This window comes from Gossypium hirsutum, chromosome A06 (genome assembly GCF_007990345.1).
Source record: "Gossypium hirsutum isolate 1008001.06 chromosome A06, Gossypium_hirsutum_v2.1, whole genome shotgun sequence".
NCBI lineage: Eukaryota > Viridiplantae > Streptophyta > Magnoliopsida > Malvales > Malvaceae > Gossypium > Gossypium hirsutum.
In genome coordinates, this window is record NC_053429.1 from 118370445 (window position 1) to 118384234 (window position 13790).

General features: G+C 33.4%; 2 protein-coding genes across 3 annotated transcripts; one reads left to right on the forward strand and one right to left on the reverse strand.

The window, feature by feature from the left end:
- Window positions 1-1014: 1014 nt before the first annotated feature.
- On the forward strand, window positions 1015-3742 carry LOC107961926 (inositol transporter 4). The gene is made up of 7 exons (XM_016898099.2): window positions 1015-1241; window positions 1329-1470; window positions 1627-1697; window positions 1876-2211; window positions 2289-2396; window positions 2468-3073; window positions 3156-3742. Exons 2-7 carry the CDS (start codon window positions 1335-1337, stop codon window positions 3630-3632), a joined length of 1734 nt encoding a protein of 577 aa, XP_016753588.2. The 5' UTR covers window positions 1015-1241; window positions 1329-1334; the 3' UTR covers window positions 3633-3742.
- Window positions 3711-6088, reverse strand: LOC107961927 (F-box protein CPR1). 2 transcript variants are annotated; one of them, XM_016898101.2, is made up of 3 exons: window positions 4711-6088; window positions 4341-4588; window positions 3711-4252 (listed from the first exon to the last, which is right to left on the reverse strand). In XM_016898101.2, exons 1-2 carry the CDS (start codon window positions 5886-5888, stop codon window positions 4549-4551), a joined length of 1218 nt encoding a protein of 405 aa, XP_016753590.1. In that variant the 5' UTR covers window positions 5889-6088; the 3' UTR covers window positions 3711-4252; window positions 4341-4548. The 2 variants fall into 2 exon arrangements, with proteins under 2 accessions (XP_016753590.1, XP_016753589.1); XM_016898100.2 differs by having other exon boundaries at window positions 4486-4588; window positions 4711-6078.
- Between the last annotated feature and the right edge of the window lie 7702 nt (window positions 6089-13790).

The window sequence follows — 13790 nt, forward strand, 5'->3', positions numbered from 1 at the left end:
CAAACCGTATTTTAAATTTCCATTAGACAATTAATAGAAGAGTGACGAAATATGTATATATATATTGGTATGAAAAGAACAGCCAGAAGGTGATTGCAAAATATATAATAAATTAGTGGATGTCATCAGCCATGCGGTCAAGATTCGCCTCGAGAATATTTTGTAGTGAGCTTGGGGGTTCTGAAAATTCTTCTAACTCATTGCAATTGAAAATGACACTTTTGGCTAAAGAATCAACAGCATCATTATGGTCTTGACGAAACTGTATTTTCCAGTTGCTAATGTACCGAACACAACTTCCACATTTCACTGTTTGCAGCGCCTCGAGATAACAACATTTCCACTATTAAAGTATTATCACTTTTCACCTCTAATTCTCTAAAACCTCCATGCTAACTTGAGTCCTTTTAAAATACCTCTTACATCAAATTTGAAGATTGACTCCTTTCAAGTCCTCATAAGTAACAAAAGCCACATAACCAATTGGCACAAAAATCTCTAAAAAATCCCTCCCAAAATATTAAAGTTCAACGGTAAAGTGATTAAAATCAAAAAAATCAAATTAATACGAGTTAAATAGTTAAATGATTATTTTTATATTTTATCTAAAAAATTTTCTTCTTCTAAAAAAAAATCAAAAATATAATTTATCGAGATTCAAGTATAAATATTTGTTATTGAATACTAAAAATTATTTTTTTATACAATAAAATCTCAAGCTAATTCATTTAAACTATCAGGTACGGCCTAAGATGAATTCCACGAAGTTAAAAATATCGAAAGATGATTTGAAGTGATGTTGCTACATAGAACCGTGGGGATAATCAAGAAAGATAACCATATATATCCTAAATTTGGGGTTAAATATAAGATAATGATCGCTTAATTGCAGGTAGAAATATAAGATATGATTTTATCTACCGCTTTGTAGATTGGAAAGTTGTATAAGTGAGCCGCCATCATACATTTTATTTTTATGCCAAATAAGTAAGTAGAATGAACCCTAAACAAGATCTGAAACTGATAGTTTTTATCAGAGAAAACCTGATTTCCTTACTTAAATCACATGCAAATCTTCCTTAGTAATTGACCAAATTGTTTTGTATAGAAGAACAAAGTAAAATTAGTTCAAAAAGTTTACAAAGAAATATCTCTATCTGCTTCTAAAATTACTTATATCTCCTTAAAAAGAATATTTAGTAGGATATTACTTTGATTTGGAAACCACTACCGTCGATTTGGTATTTATCCTTTTGGGACTCTTTCTTTATAATTCTGCATTGTGTCCCATTCTAAATTCTAACTCAACATACTTCTTTTGTGGGGAGAGGAAAATGGTGGAAGGTGGTATAGCGAAACCCGACAAAACAGACTTCAGCGAGTGCTGGAAAACGACATGTAAGACTCCTTATATCATGCGCCTTTCACTTTCGGCTGGGATTGGCGGGCTTCTCTTTGGTTACGATACAGGTAATAATAACATCATGGGTTTTGAGTCAAGTCTTGTTGATCGATAAAAACAGTGTCAGGAGAAGGTTTGATTCCCGATTTATCCGACTGGAAAAAAATAATAAGATCACGATATTAATAGAGACGAATATTGTGTTTTGTGGGGATTAATTGCAGGGGTTATTTCTGGTGCACTGCTTTACATTCGTGAGGATTTTCAACAAGTTGAAAAGAAAACATGGCTACAGGTTTTTGAATTTGACCCCTTTCTTTTCACTGTTTTCATTGTTGGTTTTCGAAAATTTTTAGGTTAAGTTATAATTTTGGTCTCCTGTTTTTATAATTTTATCTGTTAATTATTAATACGAAATCTTTTACAGGAAAATTACACAAACACTTCTACTTCTGTTTATGGTTGGTTTACAGGAAGTGATCGTGAGTATGGCTGTAGCAGGGGCCATTTTCGGTGCTGCATTTGGAGGATGGATAAACGACAGGTTCGGCAGAAAACTGTCGATTTTGGTAGCCGATATTCTCTTTTTCGTAGGTGCCATAGTCATGGCTCTGGCCCCAGCTCCATGGATGATCATTATTGGGAGAATTTTTGTTGGCTTAGGAGTTGGAATGGCTTCGATGACTGCACCTCTTTATATCTCTGAAGCTTCCCCTGCTAGAATCCGAGGTGCACTTGTTAGCACCAATGGTTTGCTTATTACAGGGGGACAGTTCCTGTCTTACCTAATCAATTTGGCCTTCACTCATGTAAGTGATGATAATTCACTACAATTCATGCTTAATTTATAAAATTCTCACAATCAGTACCGTTGTTGTGTTTACAGGCTCCGGGAACCTGGCGTTGGATGCTCGGGGTTGCCGGACTGCCTGCTGTGGTTCAGTTTTTCTTGATGTTATCACTCCCTGAATCTCCTAGATGGCTTTACCGACGGGTTAGAATATTTTCTCCGATTCATATAATGGTTTACAACAATGATATTTATTTTACTGGCTTGATGTACAGAATAAAGTAGAAGAGGCGAGGTCCATCTTAGAGAAGATTTATCCTGCTAATGAAGTCGAATCCGAATTGATTGCTCTTAGAAACTCCATTGAAGCAGAGAAAGCTGATGAACAAGCCATTGGTGATAATTTCCTAGCAAAAATGAAAGGGGCTTTAAGCAATGTTGTTGTGCGAAGGGGACTCTATGCTGGGGTGACGGTTCAAGTTGCTCAGCAGTTTTCGGGCATCAATACCGTTATGTATTACAGCCCAACAATAGTTCAGTTTGCCGGATTTGCTTCAAACAAGACAGCATTGGCGCTTTCTCTCGTCACGTCTGGGCTCAATGCTGTCGGCTCCATTGTTAGTATGGCTTTCGTCGACAGATATGGGAGGAGGAGAATGATGATCATCTCAATGTTTGGTATCATTTCTTGCCTAGTGATTTTATCGATTGTGTTCTTCCAAGCAGCCAGTCATGCTCCCAAAATTAGCCAACTCGAGTCTACCCATTTCGCTGCAAATGCTACATGTCCTAGTTTCCTTTCCGCCCCTAATCCAACATCATGGAACTGTATGTCTTGTTTGAAAGCGGAGTGTGCTTTTTGTGCCAATGGAGCAAATGAAGTAAGTATTTTAACTCGATTGTAAAGCATTTTAACTCGATTGGCAGTGACATTCAGATTGGTTTGTTTTTCTCTTTATTTAGTATTCTCCAGGAGCATGCTTGGCCAAGACATCAGATCTAGAAACCTCATGTCATGGACAACATCGTACTTGGTTCAAGGATGGTTGCCCGAACAAATTTGGGTTTTTGGCTGTTGTCTTCCTAGGACTGTACATCATTTCCTACTCGCCTGGAATGGGAACTGTCCCATGGATTGTTAACTCTGAGATTTACCCATTGAAATACAGAGGAATCGGTGGAGGGATAGCTGCAGTTTTCAATTGGGTCTGCAATCTTATTGTTAGCCTCACATTTTTAACCCTAACCAAAGCTCTGGGTTCCTCTGGCACATTCCTCCTATTTGCTGGCTATTGTGTGATTGGACTTGTTTTTATCTACTGGTTCGTACCTGAAACCAAAGGGCTGCAATTTGAGGAAGTGGAGCAGATGCTAAAGTCTGGTTATAAGCCATTAGCATTCAAGACAAAGTCAACGAGGGGTGAGAACCAGTCTGCCTAAGCTTCAAGAAGATTCAGTCCCTGTAGATTTTATTTATTGCACAGCAACTTTGAAGAAAATGAAACTCCGTTCTTCAAATTTAAAATACAAAATTTTTCGGATTTATAGCACTGATTACCAGTATTCAGTATAACAAAACATGCTTATATATCACAATCATTTAAATCCAAAAAACATCAAACTTGGTCATTCACTGATACTCCGGAGTTTAAGCCCAAGAGGCAAGAGGTAAAAGACATCTGGTTGTGCTTGAAGCAAAGGTCACTTTCTCAACTGTTGAAATGGATTAGATTGGCACTCTTTTTCAATCTGCTCTGGCTTTACACATAAACCCATCAAGTTCAGATGCAGGAATTAAATAACAGATCAAAATGATGTTGAAATTTCCTAAATGTCTCGCATAATAAAAGCTATCAACATTCTCACAAGATTAATACATGGACCCAACTTGCCCTTCTTAAAGGAAAGTTGATGTGGGGTTTGAAAACATAGTATGATTTAATGTTAGACAAGTATCCAAGCTTTGTCAGCTAAGCAGTGTAGTAAGCCCAGTTCATAAGTCAACTGTATTTGACCTTCAAAGTCAACCCTTTAAGAGATCCGCCATGAGTGTAAGAGGTCTAAAACAAGATTATAAAAAACTACGTCAATTTCTTATCCAAAAACATAAAAGGTCAACCGAAATAATAAAAAGAATACAAAACCCACCGTCAGTGAGGATTTTAAACAAAGGAATAACTTTTGTTTACTCAACCAAGGGGCAGACACCAATCCGAGTTCGAGTGATCCGACTCCGTGGACAGACCCTACCCTTTCCCCTTAATAAAAAAAATAAAGGAAACTGAGCCGGTACCTTTATAAGCCATTAAGCTTCCTTCCCATTTTGCTCATATTTTGTATATGTTCTTGATTTTGATTATAAGACCAATTTGAATCCTTTCGAAAGGAAATCATCCCTGAAAAAAGGAAGAACAAAAGGAACCAATATTAAGCACCAAGGTTGATAAATGAAATACAGATGGGCTGCTTAACATGTTTCAAAGAAAGATTCAAACAAGTTGGAATTCACCATTTGTACCTGTTCTTTCGATTTCTGTTTTTCAGTTCATCTTGTTCATTTTGCTTCTCAATTTCTAATCTTTTAGGGTCTTCTATCTGAATGAGGCTTCCTATATAAACCTCTGCACCAAATGTACCTGGACTACCACCAATCTTCACACTTCGCATCTTCTTCTTTTGCAAATCATACCAGGCAAACTTTTGGCTATTAATCTCCACCAAAATCATATCAAGCTGCTTGGAATAAGCTAATGGCTTTAAAAACGTTAGTGTGGTAATGGTTCTAGTTCTTTGAATGGAAATCAACTTAGTCCAAGATTGTTTTACTCCATATTCCTTCATAGTCCAAACATCAATTTTCTCTTGGTCATAATTACAAACAGCACATAGGCGCCCTTCCAGGGCTGCCACATCCAACAGATAGTTCTTATCGGCACATTCAGGTTGAGGCACTTCAATGAACTCCTCGTTTCCAAGATCAAAACCCACAATCCTATTCCTCGGTCCCAATTCAATTCGTGGAGGCATCACCCAATGTAAAACCCCACCAGCAAGCACACCATAGCCTCGCCTATGCAATAGATGGTAGAAAAATTGAAACATAAACCTAAGATAACAAGGGAGCTTAGTGATTTTCCTCCAAGAATCATTCTTTAAACTATAAACCTTAACCTCGTAGTCGTAAAATATACCTTCATCATCTTCATCGTCACTTTTATTGAACTGCACCATCCTTACGACCTTGTAATCATTGGTTTTAACATCCTGCCCGAACCCATAAAAGATATACCCAGATTTACAAGAATCACCTGGAGGGGGCTCAATCTCGGAAACAGGCAGTCGACGGAACTGCCTCGTGGAGGGATTATACAAGGCAAGGTTTTTATCGGTGAGACGGAATGCAAGGATTCCATTACAGGAACCAAAGGCTTCAGTCCCAGCTCCACTACTCAAAGGATAGTCGATGGGTACGGCGTTATCCAGAGCATCGAATTCCACGGAATAGAGATGTAAACCTTTGAGGATGATGTTGAGATTGGATCTGGTTTTGATGGAACGATCGAGGTGGGCATTGGTGAAATCAGGGTCGTCTATGAGAGAGAAGTAGGGTTTAGAAAGGGACCTGAAACGCAGGAGAGTCTTGACAGGAAGGCGATGGAAGATATCGGTGACTACATCCATGGGAACCTTAGACATTTCTTGCAGTGGGTTTGGGAGGTTTAGAGGGATTTCTGAGAGAGAGACGAGGGTTTCGAGGGGCTCTAAGATTTGGGGTTCGTTTGTTTGTTTGGAGGGAAGGGAAAGAATCGCCCTAGGTTGGGATTGCGCGAGTGGGGGCGACAAGTGGTGCGAGGAGAAGGCAACAGCGACAGGGTTATCTCTCTTTTATACGTAAAGACGCGTCCCACAGTTTTAATTTTATATCATAAAATCTGCTTTTCTGCACTTCCAGAAGCATCTCTCGGCTCAGTTTTATTTTATTTATTATTTATTACACCGCTAAATGAATATTTTGGTACTTGAAATCCCTTTCTCTTTTTTTAATTTTTTCCTCGGGCTTATATATACTGCTTCTCCCCACTTTAGTATTTAAAATTCTTAATGTTTTTAATTTAGTCCTTAACATATTTAGTCTTTTTTATATTAAAAAAATCGATTAGAATATTCAGCCAATTATATGCTATCATGTGACATACAATGGCATCACTTTGATGCTATTATCTAGAAAAAACTTTAAATCTTTTTTAAACTACAAAAGTTATAAAAATTACAATATATATATATAAAAGTTTACTAAAATTTACTAATTTTTTTAAAAATATATTATAAATTTTAATATTTTATAAATCACATCACTAGAGCATAAGATCATTGCCTCTTGGAAGGATATCACTTAAGATAATTGTTTTATGATTCAATCAAATGTAATTTATCATTGGTAGATCTTTTTAGGTCATAGATCTAGATAATTTTTTTCAATTTATTTAAATAATGAAAAATAATGTTAAATTTCAAGAGACAACGATATCATGTTCAGTCTCTAGTAAATGTGGTTTATAAAATTTTAAAAATATTAAAATTTCTAATATATTTTTAAAATTTTAAGTAATTTTTTTATTTTATATTATTTTTTATAATTTTTAAATACTTTTTTTATCTTTTAAATATGTTTTTGGAATTTCTTTATAAATTTTTTGATTTTTTTCATTTTTTAAAGATTTTTTAAGTTTTTCTAGATGATGATGATGTCACCATATGACATATGGTGGCATATGATTAGCTAAATATCCCAAACATAGTTTTTAATGTCCAAAAAACTAAACTAGGAACGCTTGATAAAGTTAAGGACTGAAGTGGGTAAAAAAAATTAAAGGATCAAAGTCGAAAAATAAATATACTTCAAGGACTAAATTATGCAATAAACTTTTTTCTTTTACAATCCAATTTTTAGGGTAAACTACACTTAAGGTCACTAAACTATTAGTAAGCTTATGTTTTGATCACTTAACTTTAAAAAATTACAAAATGATCACTGAACTAATCAAAAGTTTCCATTTAAGTCACTAAGTTGTTAAAATCGTTGTTGTATGGACTTCTCCCTGGCATCACCTACACCAATCAAGAGCTCTTGTCCCCCTTATCTTCTACAACTTAGTTTTTTCTTAAATGTCGCAAATCTAAGAACTAAAATCTAAACGAACTTTCTTCTCTTATCTTCGACACTACTTGTCAATTTGACTTGGACCGAAGTATCTTATTCCACTCATTGATGGGTATTGATCCACTAGACTAGTCGTCAAATTGTTGCTTGTAGCTAGCTAGCCGAATAAAAGAAAAAAACTAATCAACTTAGTGACTTAAACGAAAATTTTCAAATAGCTTGATGATCATTTTGTAACTTTTTAATGTTGAGTCATCAAAATATAAATTTACTATAATTTAGTGATGATATTTTTAAGTATAGTTTACCTTTTATTTTATTAGACAGCTAAATGAATATTTTGACAATTGAAATCCTTTTTCTTGTATATTAATTTGGTGTCTTAATTTTTTTCTTTTGTAATACATTTTTTATAACCTAAATCCGTGTCATCTAAGTGCACGAAAAGAGCTTTAATAATTGCTCTAAAGTAGGTCTTTTTTTAACACATTTAAATAATGTGACATACATCTAAATTTGTTTTTGTTTTTGTTTACATAGATTTAATTTAGGCATTTTAATTTGGTCATTTTTAGTTTTTTTTTATATTTTTTTAGTTTTAAAATTTTAGTCTAATCAAATTATAGTTATTAAATTTGTTAAGTTAAAAAGTTTTCTATTTCAAAAATTTTATTAGGTTAAAATGTGCTTTAAGTTCTTGTACTCTTTGTAAATTTGAAATTTAGTTTTTCTACTTTTATTTTCAAAAGTTTAGTCCATTTACTCTTTAGGTTTCAAAATTTACATCCAATTTGTAATACCACCTTAAAATTCTTTTATTAAATTTGTTGGTATGACATTATGAAATTAAAAAAAAAAGCACTTGATATTCATATAATAAAACATAATGTTGTAATGAACCTGAATTTAACATAAAAGTTTTAATGATGTTAACAATGGGGCTTCCATTTTTAACTTTGAAAATTATAGAAACAAAATTCCCTGAAAAAAGAAGTAGGGGGACTAAATTTCGAATGTACAAAGAGTATAGGAACTTAGAGCACATTTTGACCAACATATTATCATATATATAATACCATGTTAACCTATTATTTTCACATAAGATTAAAAAAAAAACCGTATTATTTTAACTAATGGATTTAAGTGCTACCATTTGGAATTAAAACTAAAATTGTAAAATTCAAAAAAAATAATATATAAAGACTAAATATTATCAAATAGAAGAATACAAATTAATATCAAATTTTACACAATACGAAGTAATAACAATGTTGGGCTTAACTTATTTAATTGTTATCGTTTAACTTTAGATTTAAATTTCAAATTTAAAAAAAATATAAAAGAACAAAAAGTAATGAATATGAACTAAATTCACAACTTATATAATACCTAGGATACTAGCAAAAAATTATCAACCACATGTTTGTTTTAAATTAAAAGTAAGGACAATAAATTAAAGAATTTAAGTATTAGTTGAAAATATTAAAAAATATTTTTTTAAAGAATAAAAGAATATCTATGAGAATGAAAACATATTATTTTCTAAATTGGAAATTTTATGTTTTCTATATTATTTTTAGAAAATAAAAATAAAAACTTTTTATGATAATACAACAAATGAATAAATTTTGGAAAAATATTATATAACATTTAGCCAAGGTAAAAAATAATTAATTTTATATATTAAAAAAAAGAGTTTTTTTTTCACTTTATTTCACTCTCAAACTTTTGGTTTTTGTCAAATTGTTCAAAACTAGCAATAGGGCCTCTCATTCACCTTCTTTATTAGAGGACATATCCACATCAACATTCAACGAAGGGATATCTAATAAGACATCCCCTTCATCCTTTTCATCTAAATATATATCGACAATAGCAGCTTCCTCACTTGGGGCCTAGGTTTGAGTCCAAGAAGACGAGATCAATTGGTTCTTTTGACTTCAACAACAGAAGGTTGTACCTCTATAATGGAAAATGACACTACATTCTTTGGAAAAATGTTAGGCAGAACACGGGACATGCCCTCTAGGAACCTCTAGTTATGATAGGCCATTTCTCATAATATACAAGATAATCTCAAGGTTTCTCCATCAACTTGCAAAGGATCTTCGCAACCATATCTTTTGAGTTAAGGGGTCACAACTGATCCTACGGCTTCCATGCTTCATTATTCATGAAGCCTCGAGCAAAATCACATGCCACGTACCCATTCGCACCCTCATCGAGCAAGCAATACTTAAACACATTGCGGAAGGTTATGTCTCGAAGAACAACGAGAATGCCCTCCGATTCATTGCCATAAATTACTCCCTGGCCTTTGGTAACCTTCTAGTGGCAGTTGATAATTGCACACATTAGTAGGCGACAAGCTCCACTCGATGGGAAAATTAAATTCGTCACCAAACACTAGTCCCACCAAAACATATTAATGATTATTTAGATTTACCACACCGCCCTCATAGAACATGTTTTGTATGGTAGGAATCCCAGGTCTCCTATGTTGGATCTAATGCTCAAAGTATAGTATATTCGTTTTGTATACTTATATTTTTCAAAAAAAAAGGTTTAATAATAATATCCTTTAATTACATTAATATCCTTTGTACATTATCCTCAATGTTATGCATACAAAGCAAATATTGGCTCACTACTTATCTATATTTGTCACTTTAATGACGAGTCGTTCTAGTGAAGACCTCAACACTTTCTGTAGCAATTTATCATCAAAACAACGCTCACCAAAATAGAAAGCCTCATTAGAAATCTCACACAATCACGCATAAAACTCAGATATAGTTTCATTTTCAAACATTTTCAATTTTTTGAACTTGGTTGTTAAAATCTGAAGTTTTGACATCCGTACGACATCATTTCCTTCAAGTTGGTTTTTCAAGATCATCCATGCCTACTTAGCAAATTTATATATAGAAATGACTTTAAGTTAATCCAAGTTGAATCTATTGAAAATGGCATTTAGGGCTTGTGAATTTCCATGAAAAGCCTTTCTTTCTACATCGGCGTATTTGTGTAATACCCCTCGCCCAGCCCAATTGTTGACCCGAGTTACAGAGTGTTACAGAAAAACAGAGGCATTCACATGTAAGGCTATCAAAGAAATCTATTTTAAAGTCAGCATAATTCTTATTCTAATCATCATACATACATATCAGATGTATAAACATTTATGAGACTAATCAAGGTTAAGCAACTTTATTAGTTTCATTATTTTATAATTCTATACAAATATTTTTTTTAAAATGTGCCAAGGTGACCCGTAAAAAAAATGACCGCTCAAGTTTATTCCCCAAAAGACTATCCGACATGTGTTCTTATTGCTTTATCATTATCCACCTAAATAGTTCACTTTTATAAGTTTGATAATTATCCAAGTGGGTTAACATTTTTTTAACACACGCAATTATTTTCATTTTGAGCATAATAATAGTTTACACTAAAATTGAACAATTTTCACAAAATGGCATATATATATATACACAACATTCAAAACATCATCATTCATTTCATATACAGTATCACCAAATAAACCTTCTATACATGCCATTTGACCCGGTGTAGAGTAAAAATATTTCTACCGAAAAAGAGTTGTATAGTGTGAGTCGTAGATTAATTCGCTTACTGAGTTTCGTCAAAATCTTTATAGGGAAAGGAAAAGATAAACGGGGTAAGCATTAAATATGCTTTGTAAGTACTTAGGTTTAAAATATTAAACTTACCTCGCAAAACATTCATACATTTATAACACTTAACTAATTTCTTTATCCTGCGAACACACTTCACATGTACAATGTGAGTGCATCACATTCAATATATATAACCTATCTCAAATATTTCATCATCTATTCATACATTATTTCAATCCATATAAATCATACCGTAAACATTACTATTTCGGAAACACTCCATTTGATGACTTAGCAAGAATTGAAAGGGATATACGGGTATCCATACATTAACATGCCAGTTTGCCCATAAAAGCAATTCCAACCGAGAACATGCCAGATGCACATAGTGCAAAGCCCGTAGGCTAAATATTCTCTCCTGATAACACGTCATGTTGCTCATAAGAGCTATTCTAATCAATAACATGCTAGATGCACATAGTGCAAAGCCCGTAGGCTAAATATTCTCCCCCGATAACATGCCAGATTGCTCATAAGAGCTATTCCAACCGAGAACACGTTAGATGCACATAGTACAAAGCCCGTAGGCTAAATATTCTCCCCCGATAACACACCAGATTGCTCATAAGAGCTATTCCAACCGAGAACATGTTAGATGCACATAGTGCAAAGCCTGTAGGCTAAATATTCTCCCCCGATAATACACCAGATTGCTCATAAGATTTATTCCAACCGAGAACACGTTAGATGCACATGTGTAGAACCCGTAAGCTAAATATTCTCCCCTGATAACATGCCAAATTACTCATAAAAGTTATTCCAATCGAGGACACGTTAGAATCTCCGAAGAGATTAAATTGGAAATCCACAACAAATGTACGATTCTAGAAAACTTTAGTAACTTTCTTCATCTTCTTCATTTTCCCTTCTTCCCATACAGTGCATAAATACCCCTATTGGTATGCAATTGTATCATTTGTTCATTCAGACTCATATACATAACAAAACTTTCTTTTTACTAATTAATATATTTCTCACCTTATTAATACAAGTTTACTAATGTTTTACCATATATATTCGCATACTATTAGCTAGTACATACCTAATACATTATGAACTTACCTAGTACAATAGTAGAATTTGAATGCCAATGATCAATCTGTGATCTTTCCTTTTCCTTTGTTATCTACTGTTGATTTGGTTCTTGATCTATACATTAATACATTCAGTTTATCAATGACAACACTTCAGACTTCAATATTTTTTAGACTAGGCATACAAGTTAGCTAAATCGAGATACAAGGATCTTAAAAACACGAAACTCATGAAGAATAGGCTTTGGGAACACTTACATGAAAAATTGATTAATCAAGAGAACCTATAGCTTTTTTTCTTCTACAAAGAAAAATATTTTTGGTAAAAGAAGACGAGAATAAGACTCTCTTTCCCATCCCATCACTTCAGCCTATACACTTAACCTCTTAGTTTCATCATTAAATAGAAATTAACAGGTGTTTCCAGTAAACTTTGAAACAATCATACTACCATGCAAGAGTTGTTATTTACCACTTTGGACCTTGAACAATTTTTATTAAACTCATCTGATCAACTTTTCACCAATTTTTATGATTTAGTCCATACACTTTCATTTCTAACCTGTTGACCGAATTTACTAATTCAAACATCAATAAAACACTATAACAAAGTTGGTAAATATAAATAAATAATATTTATTGACTCTATCGTCAGAATTGTGGTCCTTGAACCACTGTTTTTAACACCGTTGTAAATCGAGCTATTACAACTTTATCCTCATTAGGAAATTTTCATCCTCGAAATTTTTACCTGTAAAAAGGTTTGGGTACTAAGATTTCATTGGTTCTTTTGTTTCCCATGTAGCCACTTCTATACCATGATGATTCCATAAAACTTTCACTAACAGAACACATTTATTGCAGAGTTCTTTTACTTCCTGAGCCAAAACTTTCTCCAATTCTTCATCATAAGATAAATCAGACTGTAACTCAATCTCATCAAGAAAGATTACAAGAGAAAAATCAGATCGATAACGATGCAACATTGATACATGAAACACATTATAGATTTTCTCAAGTTTTGGAGGCAACGCTATTCTATAAGTTATTTGCCAGACTCTATTTAGAATCTCATACGATCCAATGAACCTTGGACCAAGCTTCCTTTCTTACCGAAACACAACACTTTCTTCCACGATGATACTTTCAAGAATACTTTGTCACCAATTTGGAACTCAATGTCATTCCTTTTAAATCTACGTATTGCTTTTTTCGATTAGAGGCAACCTTCAGACAGTTCTTAAATAACCTTAACATTTTCTTCTACTTCAAGAACTAAATCGATTCCTACTATCTTCCTTTCATTTAACTTAAACAAATATAAAAGAGTTATGCATTTCCTTCCTTACGGAGCTTCATATGATGCCATTTTGGTACTTGACTGATAACTATTATTATAAACAAACTCGATTAGGGGTAGAGATTTCTCCCATCTACCTTCAAATTCTATAACACAGCATCATAACATATCTTTTAAAATTTGAATTATATCCTCTGATTGACCATTCATTTGCGGATGAAATGCTGTATTAAAATTCAATTTGGTGCCTAAAGCTTCATGCAACTTACCCCAAAATCTAGAAATAAAACGCGGATGTAACACCCCAAACCTGGCCTGGACGTTATGGCTAGATCTGGAGATGCTACGTAAAACAGTTGTAAATCCGACTTTCATTTATTTGAAAAAAAATTATAAACTTTT

Bases quoted from the DNA above. Each gene is read 5' to 3' on its own strand.
- LOC107961926 (XM_016898099.2), top strand. From the start codon at position 1,335: ATGGTGGAAGGTGGTATAGCGAAACCCGACAAAACAGACTTCAGCGAG. The intron at 1,698-1,875 runs GTTTTTGAATTT...GTTGGTTTACAG, and splicing joins AAAAGAAAACATGGCTACAG to GAAGTGATCGTGAGTATGGC. The intron at 2,212-2,288 runs GTAAGTGATGAT...TTGTGTTTACAG, and splicing joins TCAATTTGGCCTTCACTCAT to GCTCCGGGAACCTGGCGTTG.
- LOC107961927 (XM_016898101.2), bottom strand. From the start codon at position 5,888: ATGTCTAAGGTTCCCATGGATGTAGTCACCGATATCTTCCATCGCCTT. The intron at 4,589-4,710 runs GTACAAATGGTG...TCCTTTTTTCAG, and splicing joins AACAGAAATCGAAAGAACAG to GGATGATTTCCTTTCGAAAG.